The sequence below is a fragment of the Euprymna scolopes genome, chromosome 24 (assembly GCF_053919585.1).
Source record: "Euprymna scolopes isolate OS-2025 chromosome 24, ASM5391958v1, whole genome shotgun sequence".
Classification (NCBI taxonomy): domain Eukaryota; kingdom Metazoa; phylum Mollusca; class Cephalopoda; order Sepiida; family Sepiolidae; genus Euprymna; species Euprymna scolopes.
In genome coordinates this window covers 43,376,243-43,395,670 of record NC_136505.1, presented here as the reverse complement: position 1 = coordinate 43,395,670, position 19,428 = coordinate 43,376,243, and the positions used below count along the sequence as shown (strand labels likewise).

The window sequence follows — 19,428 nt, the reverse complement described above, 5'->3', positions numbered from 1 at the left end:
TTCCCCCCATTAAATATAAGCAAAACACTTACGTACGCACTCACTTTTTCTCTTCCTTAGCTCCCGACTTTATTTATATTGATTACTAGTCATGCGCTTGAACAAACCGCCAATACTTATAAGCTATACCAGAAATAAAATAAATGACTGAACGCTTGCTTTTATTGCCACCCCGGCGTAGAAAGCCTGACAAAGAGAGGCATTCAGTTTCGGACTTTCTCTTCCTTCTTTTTTTTTTCTTCTTTCGTTTTTATCAAAGCAAATTAAGAAAGAAAGACAGAAAGAAAGAAGGTGAACTGCCACTCCCCCGTGTTCTTTCGTAGCGAGATTATACAGGTAGAAACACCACCATGGCTCGGTCTCTCTACTCGCCTCATCCAACTTACCTGGACATATCTATTGTTCTTACTGTATTAATCACAGGTGAGCTAAAAAGAAAAGCGATCATGAATTATTATTTATCTATTTTTTTTTTCTTGAACAGGCTATCTTGTATAAACATGTGCTCTTGTCTAATTAATTTATTATTAACGTGCGTGTTTTTTTTTAATCATCAAATTTCAAAGCGGCAGAAAAAGTCGCTGTTCATTTCCTCACCTGTGATATTAAAAAAAAAAAATGACCCAATAATAAAATTCCAACCTTTTTTGACTCCCCTCTTTTTTCCTTTTCGTCGGCCCAATTTCTTATAAACAGATTATAAGAGAATAAACATGCATGCTTTAAGATTCGTTGTGTCTAGGTGTTCACGTGTCGTAATCCGTATGGAATTATACGCGTCCGAGGGAGTAAGTATTTTCACGTGTAAATTATCTTGATATATGTTAACCATCGAACGAATTCTGTTAAGCATTAATATTTCATTGATATGCAATGTCGAGTGTTATTGTTAAAAACGATTTCTATATCAAAATAATGGAATATCAACGATTTAACAGTTTTCAATCTAAGTTTATATTTTATATATATTATATATGTATTTTTCTATATATCTATTTATATGCTGTAAATATCTTTCTTCTCACCCCCTCGCTCTCTCTTAATCCCTCTCCTCTCCTCTCTCTCTCTCTCTCTCTCTCTCTCTCTATATATATATATATATATATATATATATATATATACATTTATATATATATACATCTATCTATCTATCTATCTATCTATCTATCTATCTTCCGATCGATATCCCTATTTATATACTATTTATCTGTCTATTGACAAAATATACATCCATCTTTTCAACCGTCCCTCCTTAATTATTCCCTCTCTCTCTCTCTCTCTCTCTCTCTCTCTATATATATATATATATGTGTGTGTGTGTGTGTGTGTGTGTGTGTATGTATGTTTATCTATCTATCTATCTATCTATCTATCTATCTATCTATCTATCAATCTATCTATCTATATATCTATCTAGCTATCTATCTAGCTATTGATCGATCGATCTCCCTGGTTATATACTATATAATTATCTACTAACAGAATATCTGCCTACATCTATATCTATATCTATCAATCTCACTTTATTCATATTCGGTAACTTATGTCCATACCTATCTATCCATCGCTATATTTATCTTTATATTTATCTTAAATAACTGGATGTAAACACACTTGTATATATAAAGTTACCCCCTATTTCTCCCGCAACCTCTCGCTCGAAGTTGATTCAACCAGTGTCTATTTTTTCAATGCCTCTGAATATTTAGAAATAGAGCGAATCTCCTTGTTATCTATCTATCTATCTATCTATCTATCTATCTATCTATCTATCTATCTATCTATCTATCTACCTACCTACCTATCTATCTATCTCGCATTATTAATGCCTGGTTTCTTATATCCATAACTATCTACCCATTGATATATTCATTTCTATATATGCACATGTGTTTACATCGGGTTATTCGAATTACCCCCCGAATTGTTGCTCTTTGTTGATTAAATCACTCTCTCATATTTTTAAGCCTGTGAATTTTTAGAGAACGAGTGAACATCTTTTTCCAATTTTGCTATCTATCGATTTATTTATTATCTATCAAGCATTTTACTAACAATATATCTAAGTTCGTCTCTGACAATGAACTTAAACTAATGTGCCCCATCGTGTGAGAAAAAAGTCAATATGTCTCTGTTCACAGATATCGATCACTAGCAGTTCAGCCCGGTTTTGCTCGGGCCTTATGTACTATTCATAACTTTATGTGCATATGTATATATATATATATATATATATATATATATATATATATATATATATATATATATATATATATTAAAAAGTTTGACTTATGTCCAGGTAACCTACATCTAAAATTTCAAGTATTTTAACCCAAATTTGGCGAGGAAGTTTGGTACAGTCTACAAAGGTCAACTCTTTCAACTTTGACCTATTGGCAGCCAAAATGTTGCACAAAAACTGATTAAAATGCTTGCTGCATGTCTGAATACACTTTATGCAAAATTTCTTTTGATCCTTAGCAGCCAAATTTACGGGCAAAAACCGATTAAAAAGCTTTCCATATGTCTGAATACACTTTATGTAAAATTTCAAATGTTTAGAGCAAAAATTGACTAAGTAATTGGGTAGAGACCGCAAAGGTCATTTTTTAAAAAAATTACTCCAATTTTGACCTCTTAACCTATATTGTTTTGGGCTCAAATCAAATTAAAAAGTTTCACTTTTGTCCAAGTAACCTACATCTAAAATTGCAAGTGTTTAGGCCCAAAATCGTCGGAGGAGTTTGGTAGAGTTTTCAAAGGTCAAATCGTTGAACTTTAATCCCTTGACAGCCAAATTTCTAGCCGAAAACCGATTAAAAACCTCTTAAACTTTTAAATGTAAGGTACTTGGACATGTCAAGGGGTTCAAGTTCAAAAGATTTGACCTTTGCGGTCTCTAGCAAACAATTCAGCCAATTTTTTGCTGTAAACATTTGAAATTTTACATAAAGTGTATTCAGGCATGCGGCGAGCTTTTAAATCAGTTTTGGAGTGAAAATTTGGCTGCCAAGATGTTAAAGTTGAAAGAATTGACCTTTGCAGTTTCTCAAACCCCTCCGCCAATTTTGGGTCTAAACACTTGAAATTTTAGACGTAGATTACTCGGGCATGAGTCAAACGTTTGGTTATATATATATATACATATGCACATAAAGTTATGAACATTACATAGGCCCCAAGCAAAGCCGGACTTAATTGCTAGTATAATACTTCGTATGTTTTTTAGATGTAAAGCGGGAATGAAGACGCTTAGATAATGTTGTCATACTTATTTTATGCATCGTTCCAGGAGGTTAGTCAGGTATTAAGCTGAAAAGCCAGTGCACTAGGAGTAGTGAACTATGGTGTATAAAAATACCGGCTTAGTCAGAATTCTCTCGTATAGATGCTTTAGGCGATTAGCTATAAATTAACCTTTTTTCAAATGAGAGGTATTGCTTGGGAGAGTGAATCCCTTGAGAATAAGAACTATACTTGCTACCGACACTAACAACTAACTGTTTGTTAAGGACAAATACCAAACTGTCAGAAAGTAATACGTTGCTGTTGTCATACCTATGTGGGTGGTTATGCTATACTTATTGTGTTTATATTATATTTGTATGTGTTTATATTATAATTATGAATGTGGGTTTATATTATATTTGTGTGTGTATTAATATTATATTTAAAAGTGTGCGCCTATACTAGTGTGTTCTATTATAGTTATGCGTGTTGATATATATGTGTGTGTGGATTTTATATATGTGTGTTTATATGATATTTGTGTGCGTTTATCCTATATTTAAATGCATGCGTTATATCATATTTAAATGTCGGTGTTGATATTACACTTATGTGTGTATTGACATTACACTTATATATGTGAGTTTATGATATACTTATGTGTGAGGTTCAGTTTTGGTGTAGGGTGTTATTAGTGCCTACAGTTCGCTTGCGAGATCGAATTAATTCGACCAAGTACATTAATATGTTGACTGAGCATTTTTTATCCTTCTTTGGCCAGAATTTGGATGCTAATCTCATCTTTCTGCAAGATGATGCTTCGATTCATACAGCTGGCAATGTCAAGAGGTTCCTTGAAGAGCATGATATTCCGTGTTTGAGATTGGCCCGCGCAATCTCCACACCTCAAAATGTATGCCATTACATCAAACAACAGTTATGCAATGATAAAATTTCAAATTTGGAAGAACTTTGGACAAAAATTAAAGAGAAGCGGGGTGCCCTTTCACCGGAGTATTGCTGCAGACTAATTCAAGAAGAACGACCCAAATTTGCATGCTGACAAATTGCTGAAAGGGCCATGCTATTAAATAATAACTAGTTCCTTGTGTTCCTGGTGTATTTGTGTTGCATTAATGTTCTAAAGTTACATTTAAATAACAATTTTCCATTGTGCGGAGTTTCTTTTTGCCATCTAAATTTGAAGTCATTGTTTTTAAATGACGCGAACACTCGGACACTTCCATTAAAAGTAAAATATGAACAGATAAAATTATAGAAGAATAAAAGGCAAATCAAATGAGTTATAGTTTGTTTAAACAGTTACATTCAATATAACTTAAATTTACGGTTTTTGAAAAAATGTAATAGATAGATAGATAGACCGATAGATAGATAAATATCATAAACACACATAAGTATATCATAAACTGACATATATAATTTTTAAACCATCGTGAACACTAGGATACTTCAATTAAAAACAAATATGAACAGGGAAAATTATAGCGGAATGAAAGGCGAATTAGATGTTAGATTGTTCATACAATTACAGTCAATTTAGCTTAAATTTGAGTTTTTGGAAAAATAACAAGCACGGATTTTTACTTTTGGCGGCACTGTATCTCTCTCTCTCTCTTTCTTTCTTTCTTTCTTTCCCCCCCTCTCTCTCTCTCTCTCTATATATATATATATATATATATATATATAGTCATCCACATACAGTACTGTTTCGTTGTATTACAATTCATCAGTGCCGCGAACACTTTTTCCTAGCAGTAGATTAAACCTACAACCATCGCGTTGAAAGTCCGCAGTAAAACACACACACACACACACACACACACACACACACACACACACACACACACACACACACACACACACACACACATATATATATATGCTAGCAGGTCGCCCGGCGTACCCCAGTCGTAAAATAAGCTTAAATATATTTTAATTCATACAGATTTTGTATTTATTATTATAGTGCCATATCTTTATTGATTATTATATTGTACTTACTATATAGTAGTAATTAAAAAAAACAAGTGTTCAGTGCCATCAGCTAGAATCCAAATCAAAATATACCATTTCCTAGCCGTATCCTTTATCGTATGACCTGAATTTTTAATATACAAATGCTGCAAAAAATAATCCTGTTAAACCTATAACTTTTAATTAGGTCGCCCTAATGGTTTAGATCACTTAACTTACGAGATGGATGTCCAGAGAAATCCTCAATATCGACCAAAATAAAAAAACAAAAACAAAAGATTTCGTAATAACAATGTTTAAGAAATAAATTACAATGGTTTAAAATGCCCTTCTATAAACTTGAAAACACATTTGCACCGATCTGACAATACCAAAATGTGGACCTGAGAGTAGTGTTAAGCAAGAAGTAATTTTCTACAACCCCCAACTCTCAGATTAGATTTTTAGTATCGGATACAGTTATATCCCATACTCTTGACGATTGGGTGAAGTGGAGGGAGCTTGAGTAGCTGATACTCTTGAAAGATATAATAGCCAGGAAAATGTTAAAAACTTCCAGTAAAAATCGATGTCGGAGTAATAAGGTGAGATTGATGCGAATACTCCGACCAACACTCTTCCGAAAGAAATTCATTTAACCAACAGATTGAATCATGAACGATACTACCGCTTCCGGTAAAAGTTAATCTAGGAATAGTTATTACTAAGAGATTACTACTTTTCCTCAGTCTCCAAAAATTAAAGCATCCTCATAGTCCTTAAAGTCCTAGACAAGACCAATATTTAAGTACTGTGTGTTCAGATTCAGGAATTGAGAAGGACTTAATTCGAATGGAATTATTTTATTTAATCTACAGAGTAACTTGTTCTCATTCTGTCAGCCAAGATTGGGAAGCAGTTTTTAGTAGTTTGTAATTGTATATTTTGCATTGTTCGTACTGAGGATTGTATCATCATTCTTCAGAAGACCATCACTTAGAACTTGTTAGTAATTAGCATATTATCTGTTACACAACAGGTCTTTGCGAGTTAAACAATATACACCTGAAGAAGGTCGGGGGATACATCGGCAGAAACGTCGTGCGAATAACATCCAAGATGAGAACAGTAGTATCAATAATCCAAATAATACAAAGTTCAATAGGTTTTCTGTATCATTCGATTTTTTCCACTTTACTTCAGTAAGTAAATTGTCAGAAATCAAGGTGCTCCATTTTAGGGGTAACACTTGATTTCCATATGTGATACACAGATATCCGACTGTTCGATTGAAGCAGATTCAACCAAAATCAGCAAAAATGAAAGAAGAAGCGTGTAAAAAGATACTCTAGGAAAAAAAGGAACTCGTATAAATGGAATTATTAGTCGCCTGCAAGCGACTCTATAAGTCACTACGTCGGTCGGTCGGTCGGTCGGTCGGACGGTCGGTCTGTCCGTAACACTTTTGTGCTTGGCCTTTTTGGTTAAGATCAAAGGTCTGTTGTAAATAGATGCTGGTCTTAACTTATAAGCGTAGTATCTGTTCCGGCAGATACTGTAAACAAAGACCATATGTGGGGGAAACCCCACATATATGACCTTTGTCAATGCAGGGGCAACCCTTCATACCAATTGTCACTATCGAGCTCCCCTACTCCACGGGGAGTTGGTCCCCATTTCCCCTTCACTCCTCACATTAAAACTCGGCCTTGTGCCTAATTTGCTCGGTGGAGGAACAAATAAATACCCGTTTCTTAACCTTTTAGCCAAGATCAAAGTATAGTATCTGTTCCGGCAGATAATGCAAGAAAAAACCATATGTGGCTTCAGCCCCACATATAAGAACTTATTCAATGTAGAGGCAACCCTTCATACCAATTGTCACTATCCAGCTCCCCTACTCCCCGGGGAGTTGCTCCCCATTTCCCCTTCACTCCTCACATTCAAAATTGGCCTTGTGCCTAATTTGCTCAGTGGGGGAGCAAATAAATACCAATCCCATATATAAGACCTAAGTCAATGTAGGGGCAACCCTTCATACCAATAGTCATTATCCAGCTCCCCTACTCCCCGGGGAGCTGGTCCCCATTTCCCCTTCACTCCTCACATTAAAAATCGGCCTTGTTCCTAATTTGCTCGGTGGGGGAGCAACTTAATACCAACGCTTCATACCAATTGTCACTATCCAGCTCCCATTTCCCACCCATCAGGAGTTGATCCCCTTTTCCCTCCTCCTCCCTCTCTCTACACATTAAAAAACGGCCTCGTGCCTAATTTGCTCAGTAGGGAAGCAAATAAATACAAATATATTCCGGCAGATACTGCAAGCAAAACCATATGTGGGGGAAACCCCACCTATAAGACCTTGGTCAATGTAGGGGCAACCCTTCATACCAATTGTTACTATCCAGCTCCCCTACTCCACGGGGAGTTGGTCCCCATTTCCCCTTCACTCCTCACATTAAACATCGATCTTGTGCCTATTTTGCTCGGTGGAGGGGGGGTAAATAAATATACTTATCTTGATCTTTTGGACAAGATCAAAGTGTAGTATCTGTTCTTCAGATGCTGCACTTAAGATAATTTGTACCAGTCAATGGAGGGGAAACCCTCTATACTGGGACAATTATTATTTTTGGTAACCAGAGTGCCCCCTTTTTGCCTACTTTTAGGGGAGCTGGTTTTTACCTCACATTAAAAACGGCCTTGTGCCTAATTTGCTCAGTGGGGGAGCAAATAAATACCATCTGTTCCGGCAGATACTGCAAGCTATGACTAGCTATGACTAGCTATGACTAGCAAAGACCAGATGTGGGGGCGGCCCCACATGCCTGACCATTAACCAGCTCCCATTTCCCACCTCTCGGGAGCTGGTCCCCTTTTTCCCTTCCCCCTCCCTTCACTCCTCACATTAAAAATTGGCCTTGTGCCTAATTTGCTCGGTGGGGGAGCAAATAAATACCATCTGTTCCGGCAGATACTGCAGCAAAGACCATATGTGGGGGCGACCCAAATATAAGACATTGGTCAATGTAGGGGCAACCCTTCATACCAATTGTCACTATCCAGCTCCCCTACTCACCGGGGAGTTGGTCCCCATTTAACCTTCACTCCTCACTTTAAAATTCGGCCTTGTGCCTAATTTGCTCAGTGAGGGAGCAAATAAATACCTCAAAGTGTAGTATCTGTTCTTACTACATGCTGTACTTATTGTGATATAAAGTGGGGGATCACTTTTCTGTATTAATTTAATGTAAAATGATTACCCACTCTACAACCAGTCAGTCTCAAAGCCATTCAAGTCATTCTCCAGATCATTCAAGTTGTTTTTTTAATTATTCCAGTTATTTTTTAAGCATTCAAGTCATTCTTAAGGTAATTCAATTAATCCTTAAGTTCATTAAAGTCATTCTAAGTCATTTACTTTTAAAAAATTTAAGTTATTTCAGCTCTTTTTCCGGTCATTTTTGTTTATCTTTAAGAATTTCATGTCAATCCTACATTCACGCATTCATTCATTACACGAGAGCACGCGACTAATGGCTATCGGCCTCGTATTGTAGAAATCTACCAAAAAGAAAAACACCTGTGGAGCACCATTAGTCAAGTACTCTATTACATAATAATGCTTTATATCCGAAAGATTATACTGGTAGACACTTCTTTTTTTTCTTCTTCAGAGTAAATTAGCAGAAATCAAGAGAACTTATTCATGTTTAACACTTGAATTCTATATGAGACGCATAGATATCGATAGTTCAATCAAAATTATACTCTACCTATCAAACGTCGAGTATACTCTACCTATCAAACGTCGAGTATACTCTACCTATCAAACGTCGAGTTAGTAAAACATTAAAGAACACTAATTTTTTTATTTCTCCAATTCACCAATTAATTATGTTATTTACCTCTTCTTCAGGATGTTAGACATAAGGTCAGGTGTAGGTCTAGATAGAAGTATTTCTATGGAACGAGCAAGATTCGAACTTTGCGCACCCGAGTTTTCACTCACAGTCGTTAACTACTTAGCCCTTGTCACCCCCAGCTAACTATGTTATAGTGTATCTTTCTTGTGGTCTCTTAGCCTTACCGGGATTTCATAACAAGAATTCATCTAGTCTGGTGGAATGTCCCACACAATACTGTTACTTGAGGTAACACCACTAGAATAAGCTGCATCATTTCTCTTATGAACCAGAGTATAACCGTGTCAAGGCATTTTATTTGGGTTTCGGATTCTACGTTCATTTGAATATTTGGTTAGGGTTTACTTATAGGGTGAAATATCCTCACATGAGATTGCCCTTAGAAACCTTTGTACAAAGACCAGACATATTCGAAGGTGGTGTCTATTAGGTAATTCACACTCCCCTAAGTTTAACACGATAGTATTAACACTGTATTGTAAAATACTGAGATGGAAAAACAAACAAAAGGATTAACTTACTGACTGGACGCCATGCAGAACCGGTTCACATGTTTACCGGCTCGGCCGAATTTTCCCAGCCTCATGTCGGCCCAATACGACTACCTATTACTTTTTTTGTGTGTGAAAGTAAATAGTGATCTATTGATTTCGTTAGGGCTAGGGTTAGGGTTAAATTGTATGATTGTTTGCAATGTTTGTACAAATGTATAATCAAATCGATTGCCCTGCTGATGACGAAGACAAACTCAACGCTTTACTATTTAAAGCTGTCAAAGTTAACAGCCTTGTGTTTTAATTCTTTCGACTACTATTTATATTTTGGTTCTATTTTTTATAACGTTTCGGCCGATGTAACCTTCGCCTCCTTTCAAGTTCATGTTTTCCAACTCGGAAATCTATACAGAATTTCAAATCCTGTATTTAATCAATGTGGGTCATTTTGTAGATGCTTTTGTAGCGACTGAGTTCTTTTTATGGGGTGCGGGTGCTGACCCCACGCCCAACCTTCCCAGAAGGTACATACAGCGCGTAGCCTTCCCAAATGGTCACCCATCTGGTACTAACCAGGCTCAACGTTGCTTAACTTCACTAATCTGGCGAAAACGGGTGTGTGAACATGACTGTGATGAGATGGTTGAAAGTCGGAAAAAATCGGAACTTGAAGTGGTATCGGAATCTTAAAAAAAGACTCCTTTCCTATGCTACAAACGATTTAAAAAAGAATTTCTTTTGTTTCATCTTGTTTAAAATTTAATTCCCCATTACTGGTACTGTATTTTTTTTTAATTTATTGCTAAGGACCCCCACTTTTTTATACAACACTTTATTATAAATATTTTATAAAAAAAAAATGGGGGGGGATCCTTGATACAATGTGGCATGAAACGAAAAGAGAATGAAAGTGGGATAAAAAGGCGTCGGAAGTTCATTCACTTTGTCTATTCCCTCATGAAAAAGACATGTTCCCTTAGCATGTTTATCACTTGCCATAATACCTCATTCACTCTTTGGGGCTAAGCTATTAAAAATATCCCAACAAGAATGAATATTTTTCCAAAATTTATTTACAAAACATGATAAACATTGTTTTTTATTTACAGATACAAAAATTCAACCCATTGCTAGTACCAATGATAAAATGATAAATATTAATTGATTTTAAACTACCATATATATATATATATATATATATATATATATATATATATATATATATATATATATGTAATCCCACCTGTGTATTTTTACGCGTACATATATTACATGGGTTTTATGAGAATCAAAAAAAAAATAAATAAATAAAAAATAAGAACTCTATCATTCAAACATGTTAGTGTTGGAATGATAGCGTTCTTTTTTTCGGATTTTATAAATTACTAACTAGCTCTACTTACGTATTGAGCACTTTTGAAGTAAATACTTAAAGTTTACGCATAAATCTATACTTTCGTATATTAATTTTATGTGAGTAAATTAAGTAGTTATATATATGTATATATATAAATATATGTGTGTCTGTGTGTATTTTTACGTGTACATATATTACATGGGTTTTATAAGAATCCGAAAAATAAATTAAGAACTTTATTATTCAAACATGGTAGTGTTTGAATATATGGTTAAGGGACAGTTTTAGTCATTTAGAATTGCTTTAAGCTCCACCGCTTACTCATTTTCCGACCAAATTTCAAAAAATTATTATAATTTATAGATCACCTTCTCAGCTATATTGTGAAAAAAATTTTTTTTCACTTTTCGTTCAGTAAAACAAAAGTTATGATAACTTATTAAAATATAATGCATTAATAACTTAAAACATTGCGGTATTAAGAATTTTTAAAAAATTCAATTTATACCATTATATAATCAATTCTTAATGCTGCATAATTTAAGTTATAAATTTATTATATTTTTTCTATAATATCTTGTTCTTTTCTTTTCCAGTTTTAACAACTAGTCCTTTACTTTTCCATGTTAAAGCTTAACCATATTACTTTTCATGCTCGCATTTTTCAATTGTAATAGCTAAATGTTCATAGGTTGTGAAAAACTCGGAATGGGTATCGTCTCGGAATTGGGAATTTAGAACAGAGTTCGTAATTGTATTGGGTTCGAAAAAAATGTTGGGCTCGTTCCATCACTAGCAGATGGCCCCCGTCCCGCCAGCAATAAATGTGCAGAATGGTTAATTACAAGGTGGAACGATAAAAGTGTCGGCATGAGGAAAAAAAACAAAAAAAACACTACAACTTTATTTTAAAACTTTTATTGAAAAAATCAATTTAGGTTACTTGATTATGTAGTAGAGATTACATCTATTAGATGTAGCCGCCTTCAGCCTCAATCACCGTCGCGATATCAGTCCAGAACTGGGAGCATGCCTTTTCCACAAGCTCCGGCGCGATGTCGTCAGATGGCAGTGATCAGGCTGGTTTTGGTGTTGTGGGAGGTCATGCTGGTGATGTTCTCAACTTATGACCAAACGAAGTAGTCCAGCAGTTTCAGGTCGGGAGGGAGCAGTGAGAGAAGGGTACAAAGTCTTAGAACTCCTTCTAAAGCCAAGCCTGGGTTTCTTTGGAATTGTGGGCCGGTGCTGAGTCCTGCTGCCACACTCAGGGTCTGCCAGCAGTCAACTGATTGAACCAGGGGATCACCACACTTTTCAGCACATCCAGGTTCACTTTGGTGTTGACTTTCAAGACGGCTTCGAAGATATAAGATAGCATGATGTAGCCCTCACTTGAAATCACATCAAAGATCATAACCGTGGCCGGAAACTTTGTTTTTACTAACCTAGGCACTTCTCTGCTATTCGTAGCAATCCAGCAATGCATTTTAAGGGTGCTAGCAATGGTCATGTTATCATAACTTGGATCGGTAGAAAGCATGAGTTGTACAGCGGCGCATCTCCAGTCTCGCTCATTGAACATTGTGTCACTTTCAGACATGATAGGTCGTGGGATTTGTGCCCAACCGGCCGCCGCCGCCAAAAAAAAAAAAAAAAAAATGGTTTTCATCAAAGGGCAATGGAATCATGTCTTCTTTTTTAAGGCGACAATTTCATCGTTTCACTCTGTATTCAAACATATTTATTCTTACTTAGATGTCGTAGGGATGGATAATACAACCTTAAAATACCTTTTACCGTTATGTCACAAATTTATGGTGAACGTAACGGAAACAATATACTCCAGAGGATTAAATAAAATGTCAATTGTGAAATGACAAATTTATTTAAGCAATACAACTCATTAATCCCCATTAACATATAATAAAAACTGAAATGTTAACAAGAAATGGGTGGAAAAATATTAGGCAACATGTGTTTTAGATTAAAATTGTTTATGTAACGTGACCTTCGTAAAGAGAAGGCCATTCCATTGAGTTCTGTTTCACCGCTGACGTAACAGTGGTTGATGCCAAGTAGATAAACAAGGCACTTCGAATTGAACGGTTACAAAATATATGTAGACATATGACGGTGGTAATATATCTCTTAAATTATTTTATCTGTGTACTAGTAACTGTTTGGTATTCAAAAAAAAGTATACTGACCGTTTTGTTCATGTCGTTTTCAAGATAGAAGTGTGATAGTAATTTAAAGATAAAATATCTACAAAAACTCGCTTAAACTAAAATTCCAGACGAATGACAAACCTGTCTTGACAGGAAAATATCTATCTCTACTCTAACATAAAAGGAACTTCGTGTGTGTGTGTGTGTGTGTGTGAAAGAGAATGAGTTCCCTGTCGACTCGAAAACGGCTGGGTCGATTTTCATGAAATTTCACACGGACGTACTTTATGCGCCTGGCAGTAGTCTTAGGTATGGTTCGGTATGTTTTCGATAATTATCGATAATCGATAATAGAAATATTCCGATGAAAGAAGGAGCAAGCGATGTTGACTAGCTAACATCAGCCTAACATCACAAGTGCATTTGAGAAGTTTTATTACCATGCAAACCGAAAGGACCAACATATAGAACCAACAGTAGTTTCCTTCCAAGGGCGCTTCGAAACGAACGTTACTGTTTAAAGCACAATTGAACCATGAGACTTGACCTTTTTTATTATTTTAAACTTAAATTCAAACCATTATAACCCAATGAGTAAGGCCAGGCATACAAAAGCCATAGTAGGTTCTTTGATATGACAGGGGCGCATCCAAGTACAATTGAAGCATAGTACTTGATTTTTACATTTTAAACTTTAATTCAATTTTATAAAATTAACAATAGGTTCTATGCAGTTAAATGTAGACTACAATGTATTGTGGATTAAGCCACTGCTTTGAAGTACGCGAAGTTTCTCCCGCTGCACCACGGTGGGTCCCCAACTAGAGCAGGCAATCGATTAGATTGAAAAACGGGCGATTTCACTGATTTCGATACTAATAGAAGTATGGGAGCGTGAAATATTCGTTGTTTATCATTCAGTCCCGGGCAATGTAGAGTCTCCCTGCTAGTATTAAATATAAAACAAATACTTGCATATTTTTTTACTAAAGGTTGAACTATTATAATACGGGATAATTGTATATCATAATACGTTTTATTTTTGCTTATACGAAATTCCATTTTGAACGTGCATAAAATTGAACCTGTATGTCAACCTGTAGACACCCTTTCTTTTTTAACATTTTCTCAGTAATAAAATATTATTGGCTAAAAGTTCAGTTTAAACTTGGTTCTTTTTGTGGCAGACATTCTTTGTGTGCAATAAAATTCTAAAATTCTTCAAATTCTGAATAGGACAAGAAATACTATTCCTCGTACTCCTACAATTATTGGCATTATTTTGATTTAATTCATGTTCTAAATTCCTTTCAGTGCTATCCCAATTTTCACGTATTTGTTTCGTTTTTCTGATTGCTTGACCTTCACCCCATGGCCTGCTGGAAAAGCAAAATCTATAATTCAGCACTTTCTTTCCTTCTTATAAATCATTATGACGTCCGGTCTTCCTACCTTGATAAATGTGTCTGTTTTGTTCCTCCATGTCCCAAAGAATTTTGTAGTTTGCGTTCTCCAGTACTGTTTCAGATTGGTGTTTTTACTATTTGCACGCATAGTTTATTGCATTTAGTTATTATGTAGTTTACTGTTTCGTCTCTTTGTCCACATAGTCTTCATTTACTGTTTTCTTGTGTTTTACTTATTTTAGCTATAATGTGGCTGGTTCTAATCACGTTATTCTTTGAAGACGTTCGTAGAGATTCTGTTTCTCTGTTCTATATACCGTTTTCGTAATCATATTCAAGTGTTTTCATTGTTTTCTTCGCTTGCCATTCTTATAAATCGTATATGTAGCTCTTTCTCTTCCCACTTTTCTTTTGATTTCTGGCTTTGTCATTTCCTATATTGTTCTTCTTGATGGTGTCTCTAGCTGCGATGGCCATTCTTCCTGTGTTCTGATTTATGTTCGAGGGTGGTTCCAAAAGGAAAGCCTCCTATTTTTTTTTAACTCAAAACGTTGAAGATTTACAGAGACAAGAGTGGTACTATTTAAAAGAGCAATTTTTTGTTCTCCGGAATTTATTTTTTATATAGTTACCACCATTCTCAATTAAATTTTTCCAGGAATTCAATGATGCATCTCTCCTTCTGACGCACACCAATGACAGAAGTTGCTTTCTTAGAGTAACACACAGTTAATAGACAAAGATGAAATTCTTAGGTCATGAATGCATAAATATTAATTCCGTCTGAGCCATTCGCACGGAATAAAAAATAGGGGCATTATTTTTGGAACACCCCTCGTACATTTCTCAGGCGTTTTATACCTTCTACACAGTTTTCTACATTTATAAGTTCTCTTCCTCCTACGTGACTGTTCTTGGAGAGTCGGTAAATATCATATTTCGGGTATAATGCATTGTGCATTGTTATTAGTTCTCTCGTCTTCTGGTCAAGATACCTGAGTTTTTCTTTGACAAAGTCTATAATGGTCCAGAGTACTCTATTAGCCATACTGTCCAGGGGTTTATTTCTTTAAAAAAATTTGTACTGTACAGTTTTGTTTCTAAGATTTTCCTTGTTATTTTCAGATACACTTTTCCTATTATTATTATTGGCTCACATGGAGCTTTCACACAAGTCAAGAAACGATCTGATTGGAAACCTGTGGTGTTCTCTGGAAGCTGAGTGACAACAAGTCTCCCCAGACGTCCAGCTCTCTCCAGCTCCTTCAATAGCATTTGCAAATGAATTTGCATCATCGCAACAGCCGTTTACCATTGATTTCTCGCTGGTAGTGGCCATTAGTTTATACTGGAATTAGTGGCACTCAGCCTCCCCACTGTTCCAGTTTTCTTTGCGCTTGTCCAGCCGAGCTCTGGTTAGCGCTTGCCACTCGGCCTTTCAGTTTTTATTGACCCTTCTCAGCCCTTTGGTATCACTTTTTTTATTAGGGGAACGGTGATGAAACAATGGGGGATGCATGATGGGGGTGTAGACCTTGTAGATATGCAGCTTCGGTGTTCTTCATTCCCTGTAACGCTTATTCGTTATATTGTCTTCTTGTATTATTCTCTGCATTCAAGGGCTTTCCTTATTATTTCAGCCGTTTTTAATTATCGTTAGTCGTTGTACTTTTGCAGTTATTCCTCTGATTCCAATTTCTGACATTCTTTTTTCGAAGTTTTTCGGAATTGTTCCTAGTACTCCTACTATTATCGGTACTATTTTGATTTTCTTCATCATCCAAATCCCTTTTAACTCTCTGGCTAGTTCTGTGTATTTGCTTCGTTTCTCCTATTCTTTCATACTCAATCTGTGGTCAGCTGGGACTGCAAAGTCTACGATTTGACAGGATTTTTCGTTCTTGTTAATTATTACGACATCTGGTCTTCTTGCTTGGATGGGTTTGTCCGTCTGTATGTCGATGTCCCATAGGATTTTGTGGTTCTCGTTTTCCATTTGTCTGTACGCTCAAAATGCAGTCGTTTGCACAATTCCCAGTGTACCACCCTCCCCACTTCGTCATGTCTGTTTTTGTATTCCTTTTGGGCCAGTTTGCTGCATTCACTTACTATATGGTTTATCGTCTCGTCTCTTTGTCCACAGAGTCTGCATTTGCTGTTTTATTGTGTTTTATCGATCCTTGCTTTGATATGGTTGGTTCTTATCGAGTTATCTTGTGCTGCATTTATTAGAGATTAAGTTTCTCGGTTTATATATCCTTTTCCCATCCATGTCCAGGTGTTTTCGTTATTCTCATCTTTTGTCATTCTTATGAATCTTCTGTGGAGTTGTTTCTCTTCCAATTTCTCTTTTCTCGTTTTGTCGTGTGTCTCTCTTTTTTCTGTTTTGTTGTTTTTTTCAGTGTCTCTCGCTGCCATAATTATCCTTTCAGTGTTTTGCATTATGTATTTTTCTAGTTCTTTTTTCATGTACTTCATACAGTCTTCTATACAGATCAGTCCTCTCGCGCCATCTTTTCTTTTCACGTAGAGTCTGTCGATATCGTCCTTTGGGTGTAGTACATTATGCATGATCATGAGTTTCCTGGTTTTCTGGTTGAGTTGTCTCTGTTCTTCTTTTGTCCACCCTATAAACGGTCCAGAGTATCTTACTAGTGATACTGCCCATGTATTTATACCTTTTATTAGGTTTCTGCTATATAATTTCGTTTCCAGGATTTTTCTTGTTCTCCTGAGGTATCCCTTTCTAATTTTCTCTTTTATTTCTGTTGCTCTGGTAGTGTCTGCTTCCAGAATTCCCAAATATTTATAATCGTCTTGTTCCTCTAGTGCCCTCATTTCTGTTTGGTTGGGTAGTTCCATGCCTTCTGTCGTTTCCAGTTTTCCCTTTCTTATAACTAGTTGTGCGCACTTTTCCATTCCGAATTCCATTTGGATATCTTGGTTGAAGATCCTGGTAGTGTTAATTAGTGTCTCTAGCTCTTTTCGGTCCTTTCAAAAAGTTTCAGATCGTCCATGTACATCAGGTGGTTCATATTTTCCTCTGTATTGGAGAACTTGTATCCGGCTTGGCACTTTCTCAGAATACTGTTAAAGGGCATCATGGCTATGATGAACAGTAGTGGTGATACTGAGTCTCTTTGTATGTTAATTTCTGTTATGTTTTGCCCATCAGATGTCAATTCCGGTCTCCATGTTTTCATTGCATTTTCTACACAGCATCAATTTCAGTTTATAGACACTTAATTTTAGCTTTTCTGCTAAGACTAACACATACACAAACATACATTTAGTACTAGATACAATAGTATATTCTACATTCTTCTTTCTTTCTTCCTTTCTTTCTTTCATTGTATTCGTCGATGTCAAATGTAAACAACACACGAGTAGTTGTTGACCGATAATATATCAGTCACTTTTTAATGAATAATGTTTGCTTATTTTTCCCTTTACACATCTAATTTTGCACATTTATTAATTTGGTAGGATAATACTTTCTTTTTCTCATTTGGATCCTCTACAAGCGGAGGACGATTATTTTTTTTTAAATATAGATTGATATATTTACACAACTATTTTTTTTTCTTTTAACACTCAGTATATACCTTTTGGACTTATGCATTTACTGAAGCGCACTGAAATAATAATGTGATTATTTAGAAACCCTATTACAAACGTGAGGAGGCGATAGTGTCTTACAACTAATTACATCTTTCACCCCACAAACTATTAACCGAAGCTGTAAAGCTTAAATTGAAGAAACTTCCCTACAGGACGCAATAGTGCTAGGAAACACAAATACAAACATAATAATTAATCAAAAACAGAAAATTAACCGTAAAATTATCCTACTGTTTCATAAATACTGGCAACATATTTACAAGTTAGAAAAGCATTTCATCTAAGGCATGAACATTGTTAAACAAAATGTGTTTACTATAGGCTTTAAAAATAAAGGTATAGATTCAGTTTGAGATTTATTTGTCTTCTAATTGCACTTTTATAAATTTTACAAAGTAAGGTATAAAAAATTAATTTAAATTGAATGAAAAAAATAACCTTGGATTTATTTTATGCAATGTATATTCTGTTGCACTTTAAAAAATCATTGAAAATTTTATATCTATATTATTAATTGCTAGATGGAAGATAACATTTTTAAATTATAATTTAAATTGTACATAATACAAGAATGTATTCCAGCTACATTGAGAATGCTGTAGAAAATCACGGTTGACCATCTTGTATTTCGTGCACAGATATATACATATATATATATGTATATATATATGTATATATATATATATGTATATATATATATGCACACACACACACACACACACACACACACACATATATATATATATATATATATATATATATATATATATATGCACACACAGCTTATCAACAGCATCAACTCCTCCTTTAGTTTTATTGTAACATCTTATCATCTCGGGGGGGGCATCTCCGTATTTCACGGGCTTGCTAGTAATACACTGTCTGAAATCACATTTTGCATGAAAAGGCTCTAGCTTATCAACTGTCATATAAGGTGAAACGCGATACGCTTCCTTACAGTTTGCCACAAAACGTCCGAACGTTTCTCTGATCAGTGCTAATTTATCTAATCCCTTTCTCTCAGTTCTTATCGCAATGTCATCAACCCTGATGCATTGTAATAAGAACTTAAACTTTCCTAATGATATCGAAATATATCTAAACTTGTTCAACCAGTGTGGCACAAATCATAAATACGCACAGTTCAAACCTTTCAAAATACAGCCACTCGATACAACGCGCGGCTCTTTACAAACAGACTTCTTTCTCCAAATTTACAACATGGCAAGGAAGAAGAAAAAGAAATAG

At 35.4% G+C, this 19,428-nt stretch overlaps 1 protein-coding gene across 1 annotated transcript in view; it reads left to right on the top strand.

The window, feature by feature from the left end:
• The first annotated feature begins 265 nt into the window (after window positions 1-265).
• LOC145246676 (uncharacterized) overlaps window positions 266-19,428 on the top strand; it is a 102,296-nt gene continuing 83,133 nt past the window's right edge. Inside the window, exon 1 of the mRNA XM_080108389.1 lies at window positions 266-423. Within this exon, the coding sequence (XP_079964515.1) occupies window positions 351-423 (73 nt within the window). The 5' untranslated portion in view covers window positions 266-350. The remainder of the gene's footprint in view (window positions 424-19,428) is intronic.